Below are 21,228 nucleotides of genomic sequence, written 5' to 3' on the forward strand. Positions count from 1 at the left end.
AGGAGGAACGAGATGGGGAGTGGGGTGGGGGAGGGGGAGGGGAGGGGCGGAGGAACAGATCCAGGGCTTGGGCCATCTTAGTTATACCAGTTACTACTGTTGTGTAACAAATGACCCCCAAAGGTCACAGTAACAACTGTCCTGTTCTGTGAATCAAGAATTGGAACAAAGCACCCAGGAGCAGCTGGGAAGGCATGAGGTGGGGGCTCTGAAGCAGCAGGTTGGGATCACCTGTCCAGCAGCTGAGATTTCTGGGCTCCTGGCTCAATGGCCTCCCCTTGGGAGCCTCTCCATGGGGCCAGTTTGGGCTTCCTCACAGAGGGGCAAACGGGTTCCAAGAGCGGGTTTCCCAAGACTGCAAGGTGAACGTGTGTGGCATTTTTAAGGTCCAGCCTCAGAATTCACATCTCACCCCTGCCCCTGTCTTTGCTGGTCGATGTCATCACAAAATCTCACCAAGGTGCACCATAAGGGTATTTGGAGTGGGAGATGTTGTTGTAGCCATCTTTGGAAAATGCAATATTCCACAGTATTCCTCAGCACTATTTCCCAACTGCAGCCCAGGACTCTCCCTCCTTGCCCAGAGCAAGGGAGCCCCTACGACCCCCAGGAGACCCGGTGGCCTACCAGAGATCCAAGCCCAGATGTAAAAGGCGGGGTGGGGGGACGGCCAGAGGTAGGAGGGCCCAGAGACATGACCACACAGACGGTGTGGGTGACAACCCCAGGGAAACTCACTTTGTTCTGGGCTAGTGAAGTCTCCTTGTTGGGGCTGGGGCTGGGAGGCCAAGACACAGGCCCCTGGAGACCCTGGGTGGGGAGGGGGCGTCTCAGAGGGCAGAGGGTGCAGAAGGGCACATGGCCGAGGTGAGTCCAGGTGGCTCCTCCCTGCCTGCGTCTGTTCCCCCAGGCAGTAACAACTGAAGCTGACATGTGCTGCGTGTTTTCAGAATAGGAGCTCATTTATCTTCCCAACAACCCAGGGATAAATGAAAAGATAGCCCATTTTACAGGTGAGGAAACAGGTACCGGAGGGTAAGCGAACCCGTCTAACCACTAGCAGGTAAAGCATGGTCAAACATGGCTCCTCGAGCCTCTCCTTGCGGTCTGAAACCCCTGCCTGTGTGGTCTCCTGGGGGTGGGGGGCCGAGCCCACCCAGACCGGGTCCCAGCGCCCCGCCTGCCGGCCTGGGGTTCCGCCGACGCTTCCCAGCGGGGCACTCGCGGGCTTTCTCTCCTGCGCGCAGCCCGCCGGGGGGGATGGGGGCGGGGTGGGGACTCCAGGACCCCCGCGGCCTCATCCCCCTCAGGGCTGGTCCCAGCCACCCCGGCGCCGTGGCAGTCAGCGCTCCCAGGGCTTTGTGCTCTGGGTGGGTCCCCACCGCCCGCTCCTGCCCGACGCCCGCGGCTTCCCAACGCTCCCCGCCCCACACGCTCCTCCGGGGCTGCGCCTCTGGGGCCTGGCCTCGGGGGCGACAGCCCACAGACACACCCAGTGTAGCCGCCTCCCGCCCCGCCCGGGCGCCCCCGCAGACCGCTGAGAGGTCGGTTTCGCGCCGGGGGTGGGATTGGGGGGTTCCAGAGGGAGAGGCTAGGGCCAGACTAGGTTGGCCTCAGAAAAGAGAAAAGGCGTCTACACCGTGACCCCGGGCTGGGACCCCGGGAACTGGTGTTGGGTAAGGGGCCAGCCGGCGACCCCACCCACTAGGTACGCCTAGGACCGAGGTGACCCTTCCGAGCTGCCAGTCGGCCCACTCCGCTGCTCCGAAAAGCCCAGCACGACTCTCCCAGGCCCCGCGCCCACCTGCCCCTGCCCCTCCTCCCTCGGGCCTGTGGTCCCTTTCCACCCTGGGCATGACACTTCCTCTCCGGACCTTGCAGATCTGCCTTCTTTCCTGGAACCCACCGCAAAGAAGCCGTCCGGACCACCCAGTCGAAAGAGGGGTTTCCTCTCCCCCAGCAACCTACCCATTTCTTTCTGTCTCTGGCAACTGCGACATAACATTGCTTGTTTGCCGTCGCCCCCCGCGTCGGATTAGAACCCGCGAGACGCTTCCTCAGCCCCAAGGGCAGGCCGGGTCTACCGTGGGCCTCAGGAGACATCTGTGCGATGCCGACAAGACGGCCGCCAGGCCACAGTGGGCTGGAACCCTCAGTACTCAGAAGACCAGAGTGCTGGCGCAAGGGAATTCAGAATGAAAACATCAAACGCGAAAATAAGCTTAGCCCTCTTTTTTCCCCACAACGCCACTTTGAACTAAAAAACAAAATTTTAACAAGTGTCCCTCATTTTTTGTGAGCCCTACTTTGCTGGTGCTTGGCTCACTGTTGGGTAATCTGGAAGAGAGTGACATCACCAGCGACCATGACATCACCACATCTGGCTTGTGTCATCATCGACCTTAACCCTGAGACGTCACCAGCGTGACCAGTGACACCTTACATTCTGTTCCATGACGTCATCCTGCCTGACTGATGACGTCACTCCGCCCGCCTTGTGGCATCACGTTCACTGGTCCCGTGATGCCACTCTGCCTGTCTACGACCTTGGCCGGCCAGCCTGTCTCCTGCCCAGTGGCTGGTGTTCCACGTCCACTGTGTCACGGGCCTCGTGCAGGTGCTGCAGCCGGCGGGGGTCAGATTCGCAGGCCGCGCGGAGGCCCGAGGGCCCGGCTGGGTCCGCGGAGAGCAGAGGCGTGCGGGCCGAGGCTCGCCGGCTCCTCGGGGGCGCCTCACCCGGTTCCCCTCGCGAGTTCTCCTTTCAGATTTCCCGCGGCCCCAGCTCGCCCGGAAGGTGAGCGTCGCGCCTCCGCCCTCCCGGAGAGGTCCCCTCCCGGCGTACCGCTCGGAACGGGGGAGCGGGCGCGGCGACTTCCCCGCCTCGGCCCGGCGCCGCCAGAGGCGGGCGCGGGCGGGGTGCCCCGGCTCGCCTTTGTCGCCCGCGGGGTCGGTGGGCCGGGAGCGGACGCGTGACTGACAGCCGGCGGGGGCTGCGGCCGGGGGCGGGCTGCCCGGCGCCGGCGGCTCATTGGCTGGCGCGAGTGTGGGAAAGAACGCGGAGCCGGATTCACACGCCCCGCGGCGGCGCTTCCTTAAATAGCCAGGCGGCTGGCAGCGCGCGCTCGGTCCCGGAGCCTAGAACCCGCGGGAGAGGGGCTCGGGAAGCCGTGCGTCCGGCCCGCCCTCGGCCCCGCGCGGCGCGGGGGCGCACCATGCCTGCCGACACCCCGGGGAAGCTGAGGGCCTCGCCGCGGGCGGGAGCGCCGGCCGGTGCCCGCCGGACCCCGGACCAGCCCCGGAGCGCGGCCGAGCACCGGAAGGTGGGGACCCGGCCGGACGCGGTTGGCAGGAGCGGGGGGGAGAGGGGAGCTGACGCCCGGGGGACTCAGCCGCTGCCGGCCCCGCAGTCCTCCAAGCCCGTCATGGAGAAGCGGCGCCGAGCGCGCATCAACGAGAGCCTCGCTCAGCTCCAGAGCCTCCTCCTGGACGCCCTCAGGAAAGAGGTGAGTCGGGGGCGGGAGGGCGAGATCGGGGAGCCTGGAATCCCGGCTCTCCTGGGCTGCCAGCCGCCCACACCGGCCCCGCCCCCAGAGCTCCCGCCGCTCGAAGCTGGAGAAGGCGGACATCCTGGAGCTGACCGTGAAGCACCTGCAGAGCCTGCGGCGCGTGCAGGTGACAGGTGAGCGCGGGCGTCGGCGGCGAGGGCTCTGGGGCCGGAGCCGCCGCCACCGCGGGCCCCGACCGCCTGTCCCCTGCCGCCCCCGCAGCCGCCCTCCGCGCCGACCCGGCAGTCCTGGGCAAGTACCGCGCCGGCTTCCACGAGTGTCTGGCCGAGGTGAATCGCTTCCTGGCTGGCTGCGAGGGCGTCCCAGCCGACGTGCGGTCCCGTCTGCTCGGCCATCTGGCGACCTGCCTGGCCCGGCTGGGGCCCTTGCGCCGCCCGCTTCCACCGGCCCCCGCCGCCGAAGTTCTGGCGCCCGCGGTTTACGCGGGCCGCTCGCCGCCGCCAGCCTTCGACGGCCCCTGCCCCTTGCCGCGCTCCAGGGCGGTCTTGGCGCCGCCCTTCCTGCCGGGCCGGACGGGGGAGCCCCTCGCCGCCCCCGGAGCCGCGGCTCAGGGCCGGGGCGCACCCTGGAGGCCGTGGCTGCGGTGAGGTCGCGGCCCCAGAACCCGCTGAGACTGTGCCAGAAAATATTTATTTCCAGAGACCGCGTCAGGAGCTTTGTTTTGTCGTCTTCGTGAAGGGTCCAGTCCGGCAGGGGCCCGGCAGCGGGGTCGGCTGATGTCTTCGCGCGAGCGGGCAGGGCGGGCCGCGGGGGTTCTGCTCCCACCTGGGCCCGCAGGTGCCCGGCGCGGACGTTCGGCCGGCCTTGCGTTTGCCTGTATCTAACTGCACTGGAGCCGCGACCCGCCTTGGAGTGGGGGGGAGGGTGTGTGAGAGGTCCCTCGGGAGGCTCAGGCAGGACGGGGCCAGGCATCACTTTTTCCAGAATGTCTCTCCGTGCTGGGAAGCGGTCCCGCAGCATCACTGGGCATGTTGTTTCCCACTCTCACTCGCGAGGACTCTGGAAGGTGGAGACATGTATTTTCACACTGTTGTCTTGGTGCTGAGCTGTGGTGAGGGCTGACTGTCCCTGAAGCTTCGGTTCTGGCCTGTTCCACCTCCTGCCTTCTTGTGGCTGAGCACAAAGCTGCCTGTGCCCACCCGTGCGTTGAGCCTGCCCCAGGCCAGTGTCTGCCCGGGAGAGGGCTGCCAGCAGGAGCGGGCATCTGAGTCCCAGGGGCAGGGAACGGGGGCCAGCCCGACAAAGGGCACTTGGTGCTGGGGTCTTCTCCTGCCAGAGCCCAGCCCTGCTGTGTGCCCCATCCTGCCCTGAGAGGGGAGGTACCCCTTCAGTACAAAGGAACTGGCGTTGGTCCGGCCTACGCATCCGTCCTGAGCACCGGCTGTGTGTTCATCCTACAATACAGCGATCCTAGGCGGCGTTGGGCATGGCCCCCCACCCCCGACCCCGAGAGTCGCTGTCCTGTGGTCCCAGGCCTCCCCAGGCTGCTGCTGGGGGCTGTGCTCCGGGTGCGGTGAGGGGGTGGTCCAAGGCACGCAGCTGGGACTGCAGTGTCTCATCCTGAGCCCTGCTGAGGCTGAGGCAAGATCTGTTTCCCAACCACAGCCAAGTTCACCTGATGGTTGTTGGCCGCCTGCCTGGCCAGGGACCATCGCGGAGGAGGAGGGTGAATCACTGCCGGGGCTGGCCTGCCCCTCCTCCAGTGGCCCCATCAGCTCCCGTGTCCGTGTCATGCGCAGGGTTCACCTGCCCTCCTGGACTCAGCCGTGCACACCCGGCAGGGCCTGCCACGTCCCACCAAGCCAGTTCCTCCCCGGCCTCTAGCTGCCTGGCGCGTCTTCCTGAGTGTCCAGGGCCCAGGCCAGTGGTCCTGGACAGTTGCAGCCATGCAGGCCAGGTGCCGCACTCTCTGCACACAGGCCCTGGGGAGGCTGGGAGAGCCGGGTCTCCAGCAGGACTGTGGGGGAGTTGCTCCTGACCAGCCTGGGAGGCCCTCCCAGCAGGAGAATTGTAGAGGGTCCATTTCAGAAGCCAGAAGTTCAGCTTGGCTGGGGGAGGGGAACTGCTCAGGGAGGGCCTCAGTGCAGGAGGGGTGGGCCGGGGTGGGGGGGTGGGGGGGTGCTTTGGGATATGAAGCTGGGTGGGTGGGTTCGTGGGTAGGGGGAGCACCCCACCTGGTGGCCAGAGAGAGAAGGGCTGCCTGGGAAGGTCACCTGGAACTTGGGTCATCACACTCTCCCTTCTTCAGGGAGACGGTGGCGACAGCGCCAGACCAGACCCCCCCACCTCCGTCCCAGGGCCTTGCCCCCTCCCTTACTTCCACAACTTTTTTTTTTTTTTTTTTGCGGTACATGGCCTCTCACTGTTGTGGCCTCTCCCGTGGCCATGGCTCACGGGCCCAGCCGCTCCGTGGCATGTGGGATCTTCCTGGACCGGGGCACGAACCCGCATCCCCTGCATCGGCAGGCGGACTCTCATCCACTGCGCCAGCAGGGAAGCCCATCCCTTACTTCCTTACTTCCTGTTCCTGGCCATCTGTTCTCAAGACGCTATTGCCAAAGGGATCTTTGTGCCGAGCACCCTGTTAGCCCTCCAGGGACCTCTCAGGCTCAGAGGGAACCACACTGTTCCTCAGACAGGCAAGCTCCTCCCGTCTCTATCCCTTTGTACTCACCCCCGCCCCGCCCCATTCTCTCCCCACTTTCCCACCTGAGGCAGCCACCCCAGGCTCCGAGGGCTCTGGAGGCCAGGGCCGTGTCTGTGTCACTCACTCCTGTCCCCAGCACCTGCCTGGAACAGGAAGACGCTCAGGTCAGGCTCAGGCCATGCAGACCTCGTTAATTAGCTTGGATGAAGGAGGAGCCAGGAGGTTTGCGGAGGGTGTCGCCCTTGGTTAGATTAGGGGGGTGTGAGGGAGCACAGCGGGGGCTGAGGCTGGGCCCCTCCCCAGGCCACCCCTCTGCAGTATCCTTGTCTGTGGGAGGAGGCCACACCCCTCTCCCCACTCAGCCTGGACACCTGCGCCATCCGCGGAGAGCTGGGTTGGGGGGGGGTTTCCCCCTCACACCAGGGGCTCTTCCTACTGCCACGCTCCCCCCTCCTCCGCCCGTTTCCTGCCCCCTCCCATGCGTCACAGGGGCTCTGGGTAATTCCTCTGTCCCCCTCCACCCCTTGGGCTTGGCTTTTGTCTTGCAGGCCTTTCCTGCAGAATAATAGAGGAAGCATCTTCTCCGGTGGCTGTGTTGGGGGTGTGTGGGAGGAATCAGAACTTCCTCCTCCTGGGGGGAGGGTGTGGCCAAAAGGCCTGCTGATCATTTCTCCTCCACTGGCAGGTGGAGCCTCATTCATCTGTGGCCTCCTTCCAGCCCAGTTGGACCCTGGCAGGGACCAAGGGTCAATAAATGGTTGCTGAATTCATGTGCAAGGTCAGGTGATCTGCCTGCCTCTGTGGGTGTCTCAGCCCTGTGGAGCCCTGTGACGCTGGGCCCCTCTGTCTCGCCTGTGGGGTCAGGGCTTGGGGACCAGACAATGACAGCAAGTCATAGGTGTTTGAAATATGGAGAAAGAATTAGTCCTCATGGTGACAGAAGTCCTTCTGGCCAGGCCCATGAAACTCCAGTCACTTGGGAATTTGGGGTGGGGCAGGGCCTGGGGCTGCTTGGAGCCCTGGCTTGTGAGAGGTGAGGCCTTAGCACCCCCACCAGAACTCCTGCGGTTGCCCGAGTGTCTCTAGGCCCCAGCAGCCTCTTCCTCTCCCCTGGCACGCACTGGCATGCCCTGGCTCCAGGGCCTGCTCCCTTTTCCCGAGGAAGAAGCTGAGCCCAGAGGGTCCTGCAGCTGTGCCTGGCTCCTCTCTGCTCCATGGAGCCCTGGGGGGCATACCCATCCTAGGATGCACCCTTGGGCAAGGAAGGAGGCCCCCAAGAGCCCCCACCTGGTATTCAGCCTTGTGAATGTACTGAGGTTGACCTGCGTGACCAGTAAGGTCCTGTAGAAGACGAGGTTGCAGGGGCATCCTGGCCTACCTCTTTGTCTCATGTTCTCCACTCTGAGGGAGGCCAGCTGTTCTTTGCTATGGAGAGGCCAACAGAGTGTGGTGTTTAGAAGCAGATCCTCCAGCCCTGTCGAGCCTTCAGATGAGACCCCAGCCACTGCCGGCATCTCAAGGGCAACCCTGAGAGACTGAGAGCCAGAATCACCCTGCTGAGCAGCTCCTTGACTCCTATCCCTCAGAAACTGTGCGACATAATAAACGTCTGTTGTTTTAAACTGCTGAATTGTAGGTTAATTTGTCATGCAGCTATAAATAACAATAATGTTTTATGTAAAATTAAAATAAATATAAATAACAATAGCAATAAACAACTAATGTGCCCACCGCCACCCAGGGCCACCACCACGTGCCCACTTGATGGGGTTGTGGAAGAGGTCAGGCGGGGCGGGACCCGGAAACAGCCGTTGAAGCTGTGAAGAGCAGAGTGGGTTGGCCTGATGTCTGCCGGGAAGTCGCTTCCCTGTGAGCTCCAGCTGGGGGTGCAGGGACAGCCGAGGCCCATCCCTGTGGCTTCTGGGCAGGGCAGGGGCCCATTCTGTTCTGGTAACTGACAGGGCATGGCGTAGGGGATTCATGGGCCCCAGACTTCAGACAAGGACAGGTGCGGGAGATGCTCCGTGCTGAGACCCACAGAACCCAGCCTGCCCCAGGGCCACACTGGCCTGCCCTCAATGGGCACGTCAGCCCTTTTTGCAGCCTGGTATCTATGGTAACCAAGAAGCAGCTGGCTGCTCTGCTTCAAAGGTGTCTCTTCCTGGTGGACTGCCTGACCCTGACACCCATCTGGTGGCTTTGGGCTCCCGCTTCAGAGAAGGAATCCCTATGTCTGTGTGGGGAGGTGGGGGCCCACTTCCTGCCTTCCCATCCTTACCCACGAGTGGGCCAGAGGCCACGCCCTTCCCCTCGCCCATGGTCCCCCCAGCACCCCTTGCCTTGTCTAGCACAGTGGGGTAGGGCTCAGCAGCTCTGGGTGTGGGGAGGCAACTCTGTCCTCTCCTGGCCCCTACGCCCACCCCCCAACATATGAGCTGACCACGGCCTGGGCCATACACGCACATGCAGGGGCCGGGGGCTGGCCAAGCTCCAGCCGGAGCATCCCCAGCTCCTGGCCCTCCTTTTTCATGGCCTCTCAAGGCCCCAGGCCTGTGGGGCCCTGGGCTTGGGCTTCCGCTGCCAGCCTAAGGTCAGAAAAGTGTTAGGCAAGACCTGGCCAAGCTTCTTCCTCTACTTGGATCAGGAGGCCGGCTCTGGACGAAATGCCAGGTGGGACAGGGCATCACCTGGCTGTGTGTTCATGGGACTTTCTTCTCTCTGTGTCCCTAGGAGTTTGCTTTGTTGAATTAAGAGGTGAGGGTAACATCCCAGGACTGAGCTGACCGGTCTACCCACTTGGAGTCTGCAATCTTTGGTCGGACTTTTCCAGAGCAGAGACCAGGTCCAATGGACTAAATGTTTGTGTCCACAACCCTTACTTCCTACCCCCCTTCCCTGCTAATTCATATGTTGAAACCTGCCCCCCAAGGTGTTGGCCTTAAGAGGGGCCTCTGGGAGGGGATGGGGTCATGGAATGAGATTAGTGCCCTTACAGAGGGACGAGACGGGAGAGCTTTCGCCCACTCTGTCGGCCATGTGAGGACACAGCCGGAAGGCAGGCTTCGCGCCTGGAAGAGGTCCTCACGGGAACCTGCCTGTGCTGCTACCAGCCTCTGGGTCCATGATGAATACATTTCTTTCTTTTCTTTTTTTTTAATAAATTTATTTGTTTTTATTTTGGGCTGCATCAGGTCTTCGTTGCTGCGTGTGTGGGCTTTCTCTAGTTGCCGCGAGCGGGGGCTACTCTTCGTTGCGGTGCACAGGCTTCTCATTGTCGTGTCTTCTCTCGTTGCAGAGCACAGTCTCTAGGCACGTGGGCTTCAGTAGTTGTGGCTCGCGGGCTCTAGAGCGCAGGCTCAGTAGTTGTGGCTCACGGGCTTCAGTAGTTGTGGCTCGTGGGCTCTAGAGCGCAGGCTCAGTAGTTGGGGCGCACGTGCTTAGAGACTGTGCTCTGCAACATGGCATGTGGGTGCTTCCTGGACCAGGGCTCGAACCCGTGTCCCCTGCATTGGCAGGTGGATTCTTAACCACTGAGCCACCAGGGAAGCCCAGGGACTCTATTCTTTAAGAAGTTACATTGCCGGCATCAGAAGAAAAAAATTGATCTTTCCGATGGAACAGGCGCCCCCCCCCTTGGAGGAGCTCCGGTTCGCGTGTGATGCAGATGCACATGGCGGGTCAGGGAAGGAGGAGGCGCAAACAAACACACGGAGAGAATCTTATGTTTAATTTTCTCTTGTCCTGCCGTAAAATATGGGGTTTTTTTGGCCTGTGCTGCAAGGCTTGCAGGATCTTAGTTCCCCGACCAGGGATCGAACCCGGGCCCCAGCAGTGAGAGTGCCGAGTCTAACCACTGGACCACCAGGGAATTCCCAAAATATAAATTTTATTTCATCAAGTGTCCCAGTCCCAAAGGGTGCCTAGAGCTCGGTGGCTGTGCTGACAGGGCCCGCAGCTGTGACCGGTGCAGCTGTGATGCTGCTGCAGGTTTCTCAGACGTAGCTGAGAAACTTGGTGACCTAGTGGTTAGGATTCCGAGCTTTCACTGCCATGGCGTGGAACAGTGATGTGGCCTTGAGGGAAGTCGGGAGGAGGGAAGGGGAAAGGGAGACAGTTACCACTTGTTCCTGGAGCACACCTGCCTCTGGGCTCTCAGTAACCAGCCCACCAGAACTAGTCTCCACCTGGGCAGGTAACTGAGGAGAACAAACGCACAGAGCCAGAGACCCACCATCTCATGGTCAGGACACAGTCAATAAATCGAGTCGGACACAGAGGCCTCTCAGAGCCGGCCAGGGCCCTCCCCACAGAGACTCAGGCCTCTTCAGTCTGCTCTGTGTTTGGAGTACCTGCAGGTCCACACCCTGCCCCCACATTCCACGCGGGGCGCCTGTGCAGGACAGCCTCGACCTCCCCACCAGTGGTTCAGGGATGCGCCTGACACAGTCCGGGACTGAACCCTACCTCTGCTGTCACTGTGACCTTGCATGTTGTCACTGTGTGTCACAAAATCTCAAGTGTAAAACGGGATTAGTAATAGTACCTGCCTGTGGAGCTGGGTGGTTGAGAGGATTAAATAAAATAAATAATCTGCATTATGACAGCTTCCAGCCAAGACTGAGTAGCAGGGACCAGATTTACCCTTCTGCCTAAAACAATTAAAAAACTGGTTAAAATATATGAAACTGCAGCATGAAAAAGAGTGGTCCCTGGGCTTCCCTGGTGGCACAGTGGTTAAGAATCCACCTGCCGGGGCTTCCCTGGTGGTGCAGTGGTTGGGAATCTGCCTGCCAATGCAGGGGACACGGGTTCGAGCCCTGGTCCGGGAAGATCCCACATGCCGCGGAGCAGCTAAGCCCGTGAGCCACAACTACTGAGTCTGCGCGTCTGGAGCCTGTGCTCCGCAACGGGAGAGGCCGTGACAGTGAGAGGCCCGTGCACCGCGATGAAGAGTGGCCCCCTCTTGCCGCAATTGGAGAAAGCCCTCGCACAGAAACGAAGACCCAACACAGCCAAAATAAATTTAAAAAAAAACAAACAAAGAAAGAAAAAAAGAATCCACCTGCCAATGCAGGGGACACGGGTTTGAGCCCTGGTCCGGGAAGATCCCACATGCCACGGAGCAACTAAGCCCGTGCTCCACAACTACTGAGTCTGCGCTCTAAAGCCCGTGAGCCACAACTACTGAAGCCCGCGAGCCACAACTACTGAAGCCCGCGAGCCACAACTACTGAAGCCCACGTGCCTAGAGCCCGTGCTCCGCAACAAGAGAAGCCACCGCAATGAGAAGGTGTGCACCGCCTGCACACCTCAACGAAGAGTAGCCCCCGCTCGCCGTAACTGGAGAAAGCCCATGCGCAGAAACAAAGACCAAACACAGCCAAAAATACATGTTAAAAAAAAAAAAAAAAAAGCCCAGCTCTTTAACAAAAAGGAAAAAATGGTTCCTGAGAAGTGGAAAAGAAATGAAGTGAGCCCTACACTGCCCCAGCTGACTGCTTGCAGACAGTTTCCAGGCCACGGTGCAGGGCAGGAAGCCAGGGAGACTCCCTGAGCTAGGGAGGTGGAGCTGACAGTCCGGGGCGCCAATGCAGCTGGAGTTCACAGGACAGGGTGTCAGAAGGAAGAGAGGTGGTGCCAGAGACAGAACTCCAGAGAGCTGCAGGGGTTCCCTCTCAGACCTGATTAGAACATCCTTGTGCGGAAACTCCTCCAGGCCAGGGAAAGGACCACCCAAAGAATTAGGTGGCAACCCCTGAGTTCACACAGGGCCAGACACAGTTCCAGTCTCCACTAGCCAGAATGGAAACGCCATAACTACAGGGCGGGTGGCGGAGTGCCCAGCAGGGTCTTGTCCAACAGTGAGGAATGATCAGCATAGGTTAGGCACTGCTCTAGGCCTGCCCAACAAAGTTTACAAACAAGACCCGAAGGGGTCAAACTGCTTCCAAGTAACAGCCACACCCAGAACAGAGCTCAGGAATGTTTGTAGTAGCATAAACATACCCAGCACCCAACAGGTTAAAATTCACAATGTCTGGCATCCAGTAAAAGTTTACCAGGCAGGCAGAGAAGCAGGAAGATCTGACCCATAATGAGAACGTTCGATCAATTGAAAGCACACTAGAAATGTCACAGGTGATAGACAAGGACATTAAAACAGTTGTTATAGCTGCACTTCACATGACTGAGAAGCTAGAAGAAAGACTGAATGTCTTGGAGACATTGAAGGTACAAAAACCCCAATTGAACTTTTGCAAAATTATGATGTCTGATGTAAGAAATACATTGGGTGGGAGTAATGCAGACTAGAGATTAGACATTGAAGAGAAAACTATTAGTAAACTGCAAACATAAAAATAAAAACTATTGAAAATAAAACAGAGATTTAGAAAGTGGGGACTGGGGGAAAAAAGAGCATTAGTGAACTGTGGTCAACGTCAAGGGCCTGACATACATGTAATTGGTGTCTCAGAGGAGGGGGGAAGGTGAGAAACATTTGCAGAAATAATGACTGGAAGTTTTACAATCTTTTTTTTTTTTTTTTTTGCGGTACGCGGGCCTCTCACTGCTGTGGCCTCTCCGGTTGCGGAGCACAGGCTCCAGATGCACAGGCTCAGTGGCCATGGCTCACGGGCCCAGCCGCTCCGCGGCATGTGGGATCTTCCAGGACCGGGGCACGAACCCGTGTCCCCCGCATCAGCAGGCAGACTTTTAACCACTGTGCCACCAGGGAAGCCCTACAATCTTGACATAAACGATAAACCCACAGATCCAAGAAGCTCAAGGAAACTCAAGCGCAAGAAGTTTGCTTATTTATTTATTTATTTATATTTATTTACTTGGTATCCCCGGGTCTTAGTTGCAGCAGGTGGGCTCCTTAGTTGCAGCTTGTGAGCTCCTTAGTTGCATCTCGCTGGCTCCTTAGTTGTGGCATGTGAACTCTTAGTTGCGGCATGCATGTGGGATCTAGTTCCCAGGGATTGAACCCAGGCACCCTGCATTGGGAGCACAGAGTCTTAACCACTGCGCCACCAGGGAAGTCCCAAGCACGAGAAGTTTGAAGAAAATTGCATCAAGGAACATCATAATCAAATTGCTAAAACACAGCAATAAAAAAATGATTTCTGCTCTCACAACTTCTAGTCAGAGGTGTGGGCATAATGAAGATGAAGATTCACCAAACAAGCTCTATACGTTGGTTACCTGTGTACCTGTCCCCACTTTCAAAAATCTACAGACAGTTAATGTGGATGAGAACTATCTGCTGATTGTCCAGTAAAATTATAGAACTGCCAAAACAAAAACAAAACCAAAGCCAACAAACAAAAAGCAAAAGGTGTGGGAAGTTCTAGCCAGGCCAACTAGGCAAGAAAATGAAATAAAATGCATCCATATTGGAAAAAAGAGGTAAAACTATCTATGTTCAAATGACATGATCTTATATAGAGAGAATTCCATGGAATGCACTAAGAAAAACTGTTAGAACTAATGAATGAGTTAAGCAAGGTTGCAGGGTACAAGATCAATATTTTAAAATCAGTTATATTTCTATACGTTTTCAACAAACAATCTGAAAATGAAATAAGAAATCTATTCAATTTATAATAACATCAAAAAGACTAAAACATTTATGAATAAATTTAATAAAGGAAGTACAAAACTTATACTTTGAAAACTATACAATATTGTTGAAAGAAATTGAAGAAGACCTAAATAAATGGAAAGATATTCCACATTCGTGGATTGGAAGATTTAACATTGTTAAGGTGACAGTACTTCCCAAATTGATCTATAGATTCAACACAATCTCTTCAAAGTTCCAGTTAACATGTTTGCAGAAATTGACAAGCTGCTCCCAAAATTCATATGGAAATCCAAGGGACCCAGAATATCCAAAACAATCTTGAAAAAGAACAAAGTTGGAGGACTCAAACTTCCTGATTCCAAAAGTTACTACAAAGCTACAATAATCAAGACAGTGTGGTACCAGCATGAGGTTGAACATATTGATTGATGGAATAGAATTCAGAGTTCAGAAAGAAGCCTTCACTTTTAGTCACTTGGTTTTCAACCAGGATGCCAAGACAATCCAGTAGAAGAAAGAACAGTCTCTTCAACAAATTGTGCTGGGACATCCGAATATCCATATGCAAAAGAATGAAGTTGAACCCCTTCCTCACACCATACAGAAAAATTAACTAAAAATGGATGATACACATAAGTGTAAGAGCTAAAACTATAAAACACTTAGAAGAAAATCTAGGAGTAGTTCTTCAGGACCTTGGGTCAGGAAGGACCTGCAATCAGGTCCAGAAGACAAAGCCTTCTTGGATATGTTTCCAAAAGCAAAAGTGACAAAAGGTTAAAAAAAAAAAAAAGATAAATTGGACTTCATAAAAATTAAAACTTTTGGCTTCAAAGGAGATTATCGAAAAAGTGAAAGACACATAGAATGGGAGAAAATATTTGCAAAACATATTGACAAGAGGTTTGTATTTAAAATGTATAAATAACTCTCTCAACTCAATAATAAGACAACCCAACTAAAAAATTGGAGAAAAATCTTAATAGACATTTCTCCAAAGATATATAAATGGCCAATAAACACACGAAAAGATGCCTGACATCATCAACCATCAGGGAAATTTAAATCAAACCACAATGAGATACCACTTCATACCCCCTAGGGTAGCTATAATTAAAAAGACAGATGGTAAAAAGTATTGGTGAGCTTGTGGAGAAATTGGAGCACTTATACATTGTTCATAGGAATGCAAAATGGTGCAGCCACTTTAGAAAACTGTTTGGAAGTTCCTCAAAAGGTTAAATGTAGAATTACCATATGACCCAGCAATTCCACTCCTAGGTACATACTCAAGAGAAATGAAAACATGTCTACACAAAAATGTGTGCATAAATGTTCACAGCAGCATTATTCATAATAGCCAAGAAGTGGAAATAACCCAAATTCCATCAACTGATGAATGGATAAATTTAAAAATGGGCTAGGGAACTTCTGTGGCAGTCAAGTGGTTAAGACACCCTGCTTTCACTGCAGGGGATGTGGGTTCAAACCCTGGTTGGAGAACTAAAATCCCACATGCTGCTCGGCATGGCCAAAAAGATAAATAAATAATACATACATACAATTTATTTACATATCTTATTATTTACATATCTTACATACATACACACACATAAAATGTGCTATATCCATACAACGGAATATTCTTTGGCAACAAAAAGGAATGAAGTACTGATACATGCTATGACATGGATGAACCTTGAAAAGACTATGCCAGGTGAAAGAAGCCAGACACAAAAGGCCACATATTGTGTGAGTCCATTTACATGAAATGTCCACAATAGGCAAATTGGTACAAAGTAGATTAGTGGTTGCCCATGGCTGGGGTGGAGGTCCAGGGGAATGGGGAATGACTACATATGGGGGTACGGGGTATCCTTGTGGGGTGATGAAAATGTTCTAAATTTGTTTATATTGATGGTTGCACAACTCTGACTATACTAAAAACTATTTAATTTAAATGGGTGAATTGTATGGGGTGTAAATTATATATCAATAAAACTGTTAACCCCTTCTCTATAAAAACAGCAGTAAAGAGAAGGTTTTAAGAGCCTCTGGAAAAAAAGACATGATATATACAGAGGAACAAGGACAAACAATGGCTGGTTTCTTGTTAGAAACAATGCGTGTGAGGAGACAGTGGAACTACGTCTTTACTGAAAGTAAAAACTATCAACCTAGAATTCTAGAAACAGAACCACCCATACCTATATGGTCAGCTGACTTTCAACAAAGGTGCTAAGACAATTCAGTGGAGAAAGAAGAGCCTTTTCAACAAATGGTATAGGTACTATTGGATATCCATACAAAAATAAAATAATCTGGAACCATGTCTTTACACCATATACACAAATTAACTCAAAATGGATCATAGACCTAAATGCAAAACCTAAAACTAAAAAAAACTTCTTGGAGAAAATTTAGAAAATCTTTGGGATCTTTGGTTAGGCGAAGATTTCTTACATACAACCAAAAGAACAATCCATGAGAGAAAAATGGATAAAAAATGGATAAACTGGAATTCATCAAAATTAAGAACTTCTGCCCTTCAAAAGACATTGTTCAGAAAATGAAAAGATGAGCCACAGACTAGAAGGAAATAATTTCATATCACGTAACTGATGAAGAACTTATGTAAAGAATATATAAAGAACTCTTAAGACTCAACAATAAGAAAACAAGTAACCCAATGACGAAAATGGGCAGATTTGATCAGTTATTTCATGGAAGAAGATATATGGATGCATTTATTTATTTAAAATTTTTTTATTTAAAATTTAATTTAAATTTTTAAATTTAAATTTTAAAAAAAAATTAAATTTTTATTTAAATTTAAAAATTTATTAAAAAAATTTTTGCCACGCGGCTTGTGGGATCTCAGTTCCCCGACCAGGGATCAAACCCAGGCCCTCGGCAGTGAAGGCGCCAAGTCCTAACCACTAGACCACCAGGGAATTTCCTGGATGCATTTAAACACACGAAAAGATGCTCAACTTTAGTCATTAAGGAAATGCAAATTAAAACCACAATGAGGGACTTCCCTGGTGGCACAGCGGTGAAGACTCCACACTGCCAATGCAGGGGGCCCGGGTTCAATCCCTGGTCAGGGAACTAGATCCCATATGCATGCTGCAACTAAGAGTTCACATGCCACAACTAGGGAGCTGGTGAGCCGCAACTAAGGAGCCCGCCTACCACAACTAAGACCTGGCACAACCAAAAAAATAAATAAAATTAAAAAATAAAATAAAGGGGCTTCCCTGGTGGTGCAGTGGTTGAGAGTCCGCCTGCCGATGCAGGGGACGCGGGTTCATGCCCTGGTCCGGGAAGATCCCGCGTGCCGTGGAGCGGCTGGGCCCGTGAGCCATGGCCGCTGGGCCTGTGCGTCCGGAGCCTGTGCTCCGCAACGGGAGAGGCCACAGCAGTGAGAGGCCCGCGTACCGCAAAAAAATAAATAAATAAAATAAAATAAAATAAAATACCCTCTTTAATAATCGTTTAAAAAAAAAAGCAAGCAAAAAAACAAAAAACAAGAAAACTCCACAATGAGACAGTACTAACCATTTACTAGAATGGTAAAGTTAAAAAGTCTGACCAGGGCTTTGCTGGTGGCGCAGTGATTGAGGATCTGCCTGCCAATGCAGGGGACACGGGTTCGAGCCCTGGTCCGGGAAGATCCTGTATGCCGCGGAGCAATTGGGCCCGTGAGGCACAACTACTGAGCCTGCGCTCTAGAGCCCGTGCTCCGCAACAAGAGAAGCCACCGCAATGAGAAGCCCGCGCACCGCAACGAAGAGTAGCCCCCGCTCACCACAACTAGAGAAAAGCCCGTGCGCAGCAACAAAGACCCAACGCGGCCAAGAATAATTAATTAATTAATAAAAAAAGACAGAAACAGTGATAAGCATAAAGAAAATTGTTGATAATTTGGACTATGTTAAAATTTAAAACTTCTGTTCATCAAAAGGCACTGTTAAGAGATTGAAAAGTTGAGATGGGGGGGAGATATTCATAGTACAAATATTCAAAACAGAATCTTTACCCAGAATGGGTAACAAACTCCTACAGATCAATAAGAAAAAGGCATAGAAAAGAGGCAGAAGCACTGAAGAGACACACATCTTCACAAAGGAAGATGCCAGTGGGGACTTCCTTGGTGGTCCAGCGGTTAAGACTCTGCGCTCCCAATGCAGGGGTCCAGGGGTTCGATCCCTGGTCAGGGAACTAGATCCCACACGCTGCAACGAAGATCCTGACTGCCGCAACTAAAGACCTGGTGCAGCCAAATAAATATTTAAAAAGAAGATGACAATGGCCAGTAACTTCATTCTTAAGGAAAGTGCTGCGCCATCGGTGACAGGCCGTAGGCAGTGTGGGCGCAGACACACTGGAGCGAGGGCATAGCCACCCCGGAAAACTGTTGGGCAGTGTCCTCTAGAGCTGGACAAACACCTCTGACCCCACAACTCTCCAAGACCGCCAAAAGAAATGTTCCAGAATGTTCACAGCATCACTGGGAATAGCTGCAAACTGGAAATGACCCAAATCTCCATCCACAGGAAAGCGATGCACGGATCACACGTGGACCACCCTCAGCGGCGAAGTTGACCAACACAGCCTTAGCCACCGAGTCCAGAGCCTGAGGAGGAACGGGGAAGAGGACTGTGGGATTAGAAGGCAGAGAGCATGGGTACTGGTCTCTGCCCCGTTCCAGCACAGAGTGCCTGAACCTGGAAATTTCCTGCTGAGAGCACAGGAGCATCTTTTGTTCTAATGAGGCTCCTGTGGGGGCTGCTCACCGGAAAGACCAAGCCTGATGAGAAGCGTGGAACTTTCAGCCCCGCCCCCATCCTCTTGAGAAAGGAGAGGGGCTGAAAATGGGGTTAAATCGATCATGGCTGTGTGAAGAAGCCTCCACAAAATCCCGAGCGCTGGAGGTGGGTGGAGCTGCGTCCACGCTCCTTCCCACGAAGCCCTGCCCATCTCCCAACCTGGACCCTCATCTGCATCCTTCATCCTACCCTTTTATAATGAACTGGTGAGCGTTAGTGAATGTCTCCCTGAGTTCTCTGGCAAATTAATTTAATCCAAGGGGCAATGGGTCGTGGGAAGCTCACATCTGTAGCCAAGTCGGACAGAAGTGGTGGGTGACCTGGGGACCTGCTCCTTGCCATTGGCGTCTGAAGTTGGGGGCAGTCTGTGGGACTGAGCCCCTAAGCATCTCCAGATATTATCAGAATTGAGTTAACCTGTCAGACACGCCGCTAGTGTCACCGAATTGCCTGGCGTGGGACACCCCCCCCCACACACACACTTTTGGCGACCAGTAAAGGAGACTCACAGGAGAGACATAGGAGGGAAACCTGGGTTTTCCCAACACACAGAGGCAGCGAGGAGAGACCCCAGACCAGGCTTGCCCACCCAGGGTGGCCGAGAACATCACCCGACCTCGCTCTTCCGGGGTGACTCGGCCTCCTCCACTCGAAGCCTCGGCTGTCGTGGTCCCCACCTGCCCAGTCTCAATCCCCTGGACCCTCCTCAGAGGCCACCCTCCTCTCCACTCTAGGTCCTTCTTAAGATGTGTTGCTGTCAGAAATGATCCTATTTACCTGTTAGTTTCAATGTTTGCTGTCCAACCCCCCTACTCCCTCCTCTGTCCCCAGCGGGAGGGGTGTGTGTCACAATGACCAGGCTGGGGATAGGCAACACCAGCCTCGAGGGCAGGATGGCTCTGAGCAGGGCCTTTGGGGCCCAACTCTGCCACTTACTAGCTGTGTGGCTATGGACAACTCACTCACCCTCTCTGTGTCTTACCAAGCTCAACTGTGAAGGAGGATCCTCCTGGCATCCCTCTCAGGATGGACACATTTTGGAAAAGTGCTCAGGGCACTGGGCAGGGTGATGCCTGTAAGGGGCTGTTCTCAGAGGCCATGCCTCCTGCCCGGCTCCTCCTGGTGACCTGCAGGTGGCAGCACCAGACCCCTGTTCCTGGAGAGAGAGACTGCACTGCCACCCCCGCCTTGGGCCCCGCTTGCAGGAGCCTAGGTCGGGAGAGGTGCTGGTCTTGGGGGGCTGCCGGCAGGTGAGGTGACAGGAGGAGTGGGGAGGGCTGAGTTTTCACAGTGGGCGGGGCCACTTGAAGAGGAAAGGGCAGCCTTCGGCCAGGACGGGCAGCAGGGTAGCCTTCAGCTTAGGAAAGGGAGGGCCTGTGGGCCTGACTGCTGGTCAGCGTTCTCTAACTGGCATCTGCCCTGACCAGGAAGGCGTCCCTCACGTAGCTGGCAGCCCCTCAAATGCCATCTATTTGTGGCCTGTACCCTGCCGCCTGGCAGGAGACATGTGACTGCGGAGCTGTGGTATTTTGGGCAATGGGGGTGGGGCCTGCGTGGCGAGCCCTGCACCATGCTGCTCTGGGACAGGCAGCTTGGATGCCCAGCTCCGCTGCCCCGGCTGGCTGTGGGATCCCAGGTACAGTACTGTCAGCCCCTCATTCCCACCCTAAGGGGTCCCAAGGCAGACAGCCCCCACTGGGACCTCCCCTAGGACCAGAGGGGAGGACGAGGTGCAGCAGGGTCAGGAAGCCGCAGTGCCCTGGTCTCAAGGCACCTCCATCTCAGGACTTGCCTGGCCAGGGTGACCTCCCACCGCCCTGGGTCCAGTGGCAGCTGACCAAGGCCCAAAGGGCAGCCCCCTGCAGGGGGCTGAGAGGTTAGGGGGTGTCAGCCAGGTAGGGTTGCCTTAGTTCACTGAGACGCGGGGAGGGGACCTCTGCCGGCTGGGCAGATCTGGTCAGGGGCACAGACACTGAGGATGGCCCCGGGGGGGCTGGTGGGAATCAGGAGGCTCATTTCTGTTGTGGGACCTCCTGCCCAGGCAGGGGCAGAGCCAGGCTCGCCCTGATGACCCCTGAGAGGGCTCTGGCCAGCACTAGCTTGACCTTGGTAAGCTCAGAGGAAGCCCAGCAGTCTGTCCCAGCCAAGGCCGGTGGAAGGTCATCACCAAAGACTGGTCACCTGCTGGACACTGCGGCTCCTCTGAGGCATGTTGGGATAGTCCGGCGCTGACTGTCGCCCAGGTAAACTGAGCCCTGGTGGGTGGTCCTTGAAATGGGCTTTGGTATATAGAGTTGGCCTCGGTACCAACACCTCTGCAGGAAAGCTGGAGGCTGACCCAGCTGGACAGAAAATGCATAACGTTGTGGAGGAAAGCTCCTCCTGGGGATGAAAACTCAAACATGAGGAACCCTATTCTTTAGTGAACTTCACTAACCTGAATGCAGGACTGCAGCAATACGTCACTGTAACGTTATCATTTGCAGTCAGTTTGGGAGCACGGAAGGTGGGTTTCGGATGTTCTAGCTCCAGGAAGCCATCAGGTTTGAGATCAGCACAGCTTCCCTCTGGATTCTGTTTGTTCTGCTTTCTTTC

General features: G+C 54.7%; 1 protein-coding gene and 1 long non-coding RNA gene across 5 annotated transcripts; one reads left to right on the forward strand and one right to left on the reverse strand.

Annotated features, from left to right (window-relative positions):
- The first annotated feature begins 1,473 nt into the window (after nucleotides 1-1,473).
- Nucleotides 1,474-5,453, forward strand: HES4 (hes family bHLH transcription factor 4). 4 transcript variants are annotated; one of them, XM_027110657.1, is made up of 5 exons: nucleotides 1,693-2,794; nucleotides 3,101-3,320; nucleotides 3,408-3,503; nucleotides 3,592-3,679; nucleotides 3,768-5,453. In XM_027110657.1, exons 1-5 carry the CDS (start codon nucleotides 2,454-2,456, stop codon nucleotides 4,151-4,153), a joined length of 1,131 nt encoding a protein of 376 aa, XP_026966458.1. In that variant the 5' UTR covers nucleotides 1,693-2,453; the 3' UTR covers nucleotides 4,154-5,453. The 4 variants fall into 4 exon arrangements, with proteins under 4 accessions (XP_026966456.1, XP_026966454.1, XP_026966455.1 ...); XM_027110655.1 differs by having other exon boundaries at nucleotides 1,474-2,794; nucleotides 3,101-3,503; XM_027110654.1 differs by having other exon boundaries at nucleotides 1,689-2,794; nucleotides 3,408-3,679.
- Nucleotides 5,454-17,702: 12,249 nt separating this feature from the next.
- On the reverse strand, nucleotides 17,703-21,149 carry LOC113622349 (uncharacterized). Its single transcript, XR_003433489.1, has 2 exons — nucleotides 19,616-21,149; nucleotides 17,703-18,440 (listed from the first exon to the last, which is right to left on the reverse strand). It is a non-coding gene; the product is annotated as an uncharacterized LOC113622349 (long non-coding RNA).
- Nucleotides 21,150-21,228: the final 79 nt, after the last annotated feature.

This window comes from Aethalodelphis obliquidens, unplaced genomic scaffold (assembly GCF_003676395.1).
Source record: "Aethalodelphis obliquidens isolate GAN/ISIS:26980383/991018 unplaced genomic scaffold, ASM367639v1 scaffold9, whole genome shotgun sequence".
In the NCBI taxonomy this organism is placed as follows: domain Eukaryota; kingdom Metazoa; phylum Chordata; class Mammalia; order Artiodactyla; family Delphinidae; genus Aethalodelphis; species Aethalodelphis obliquidens.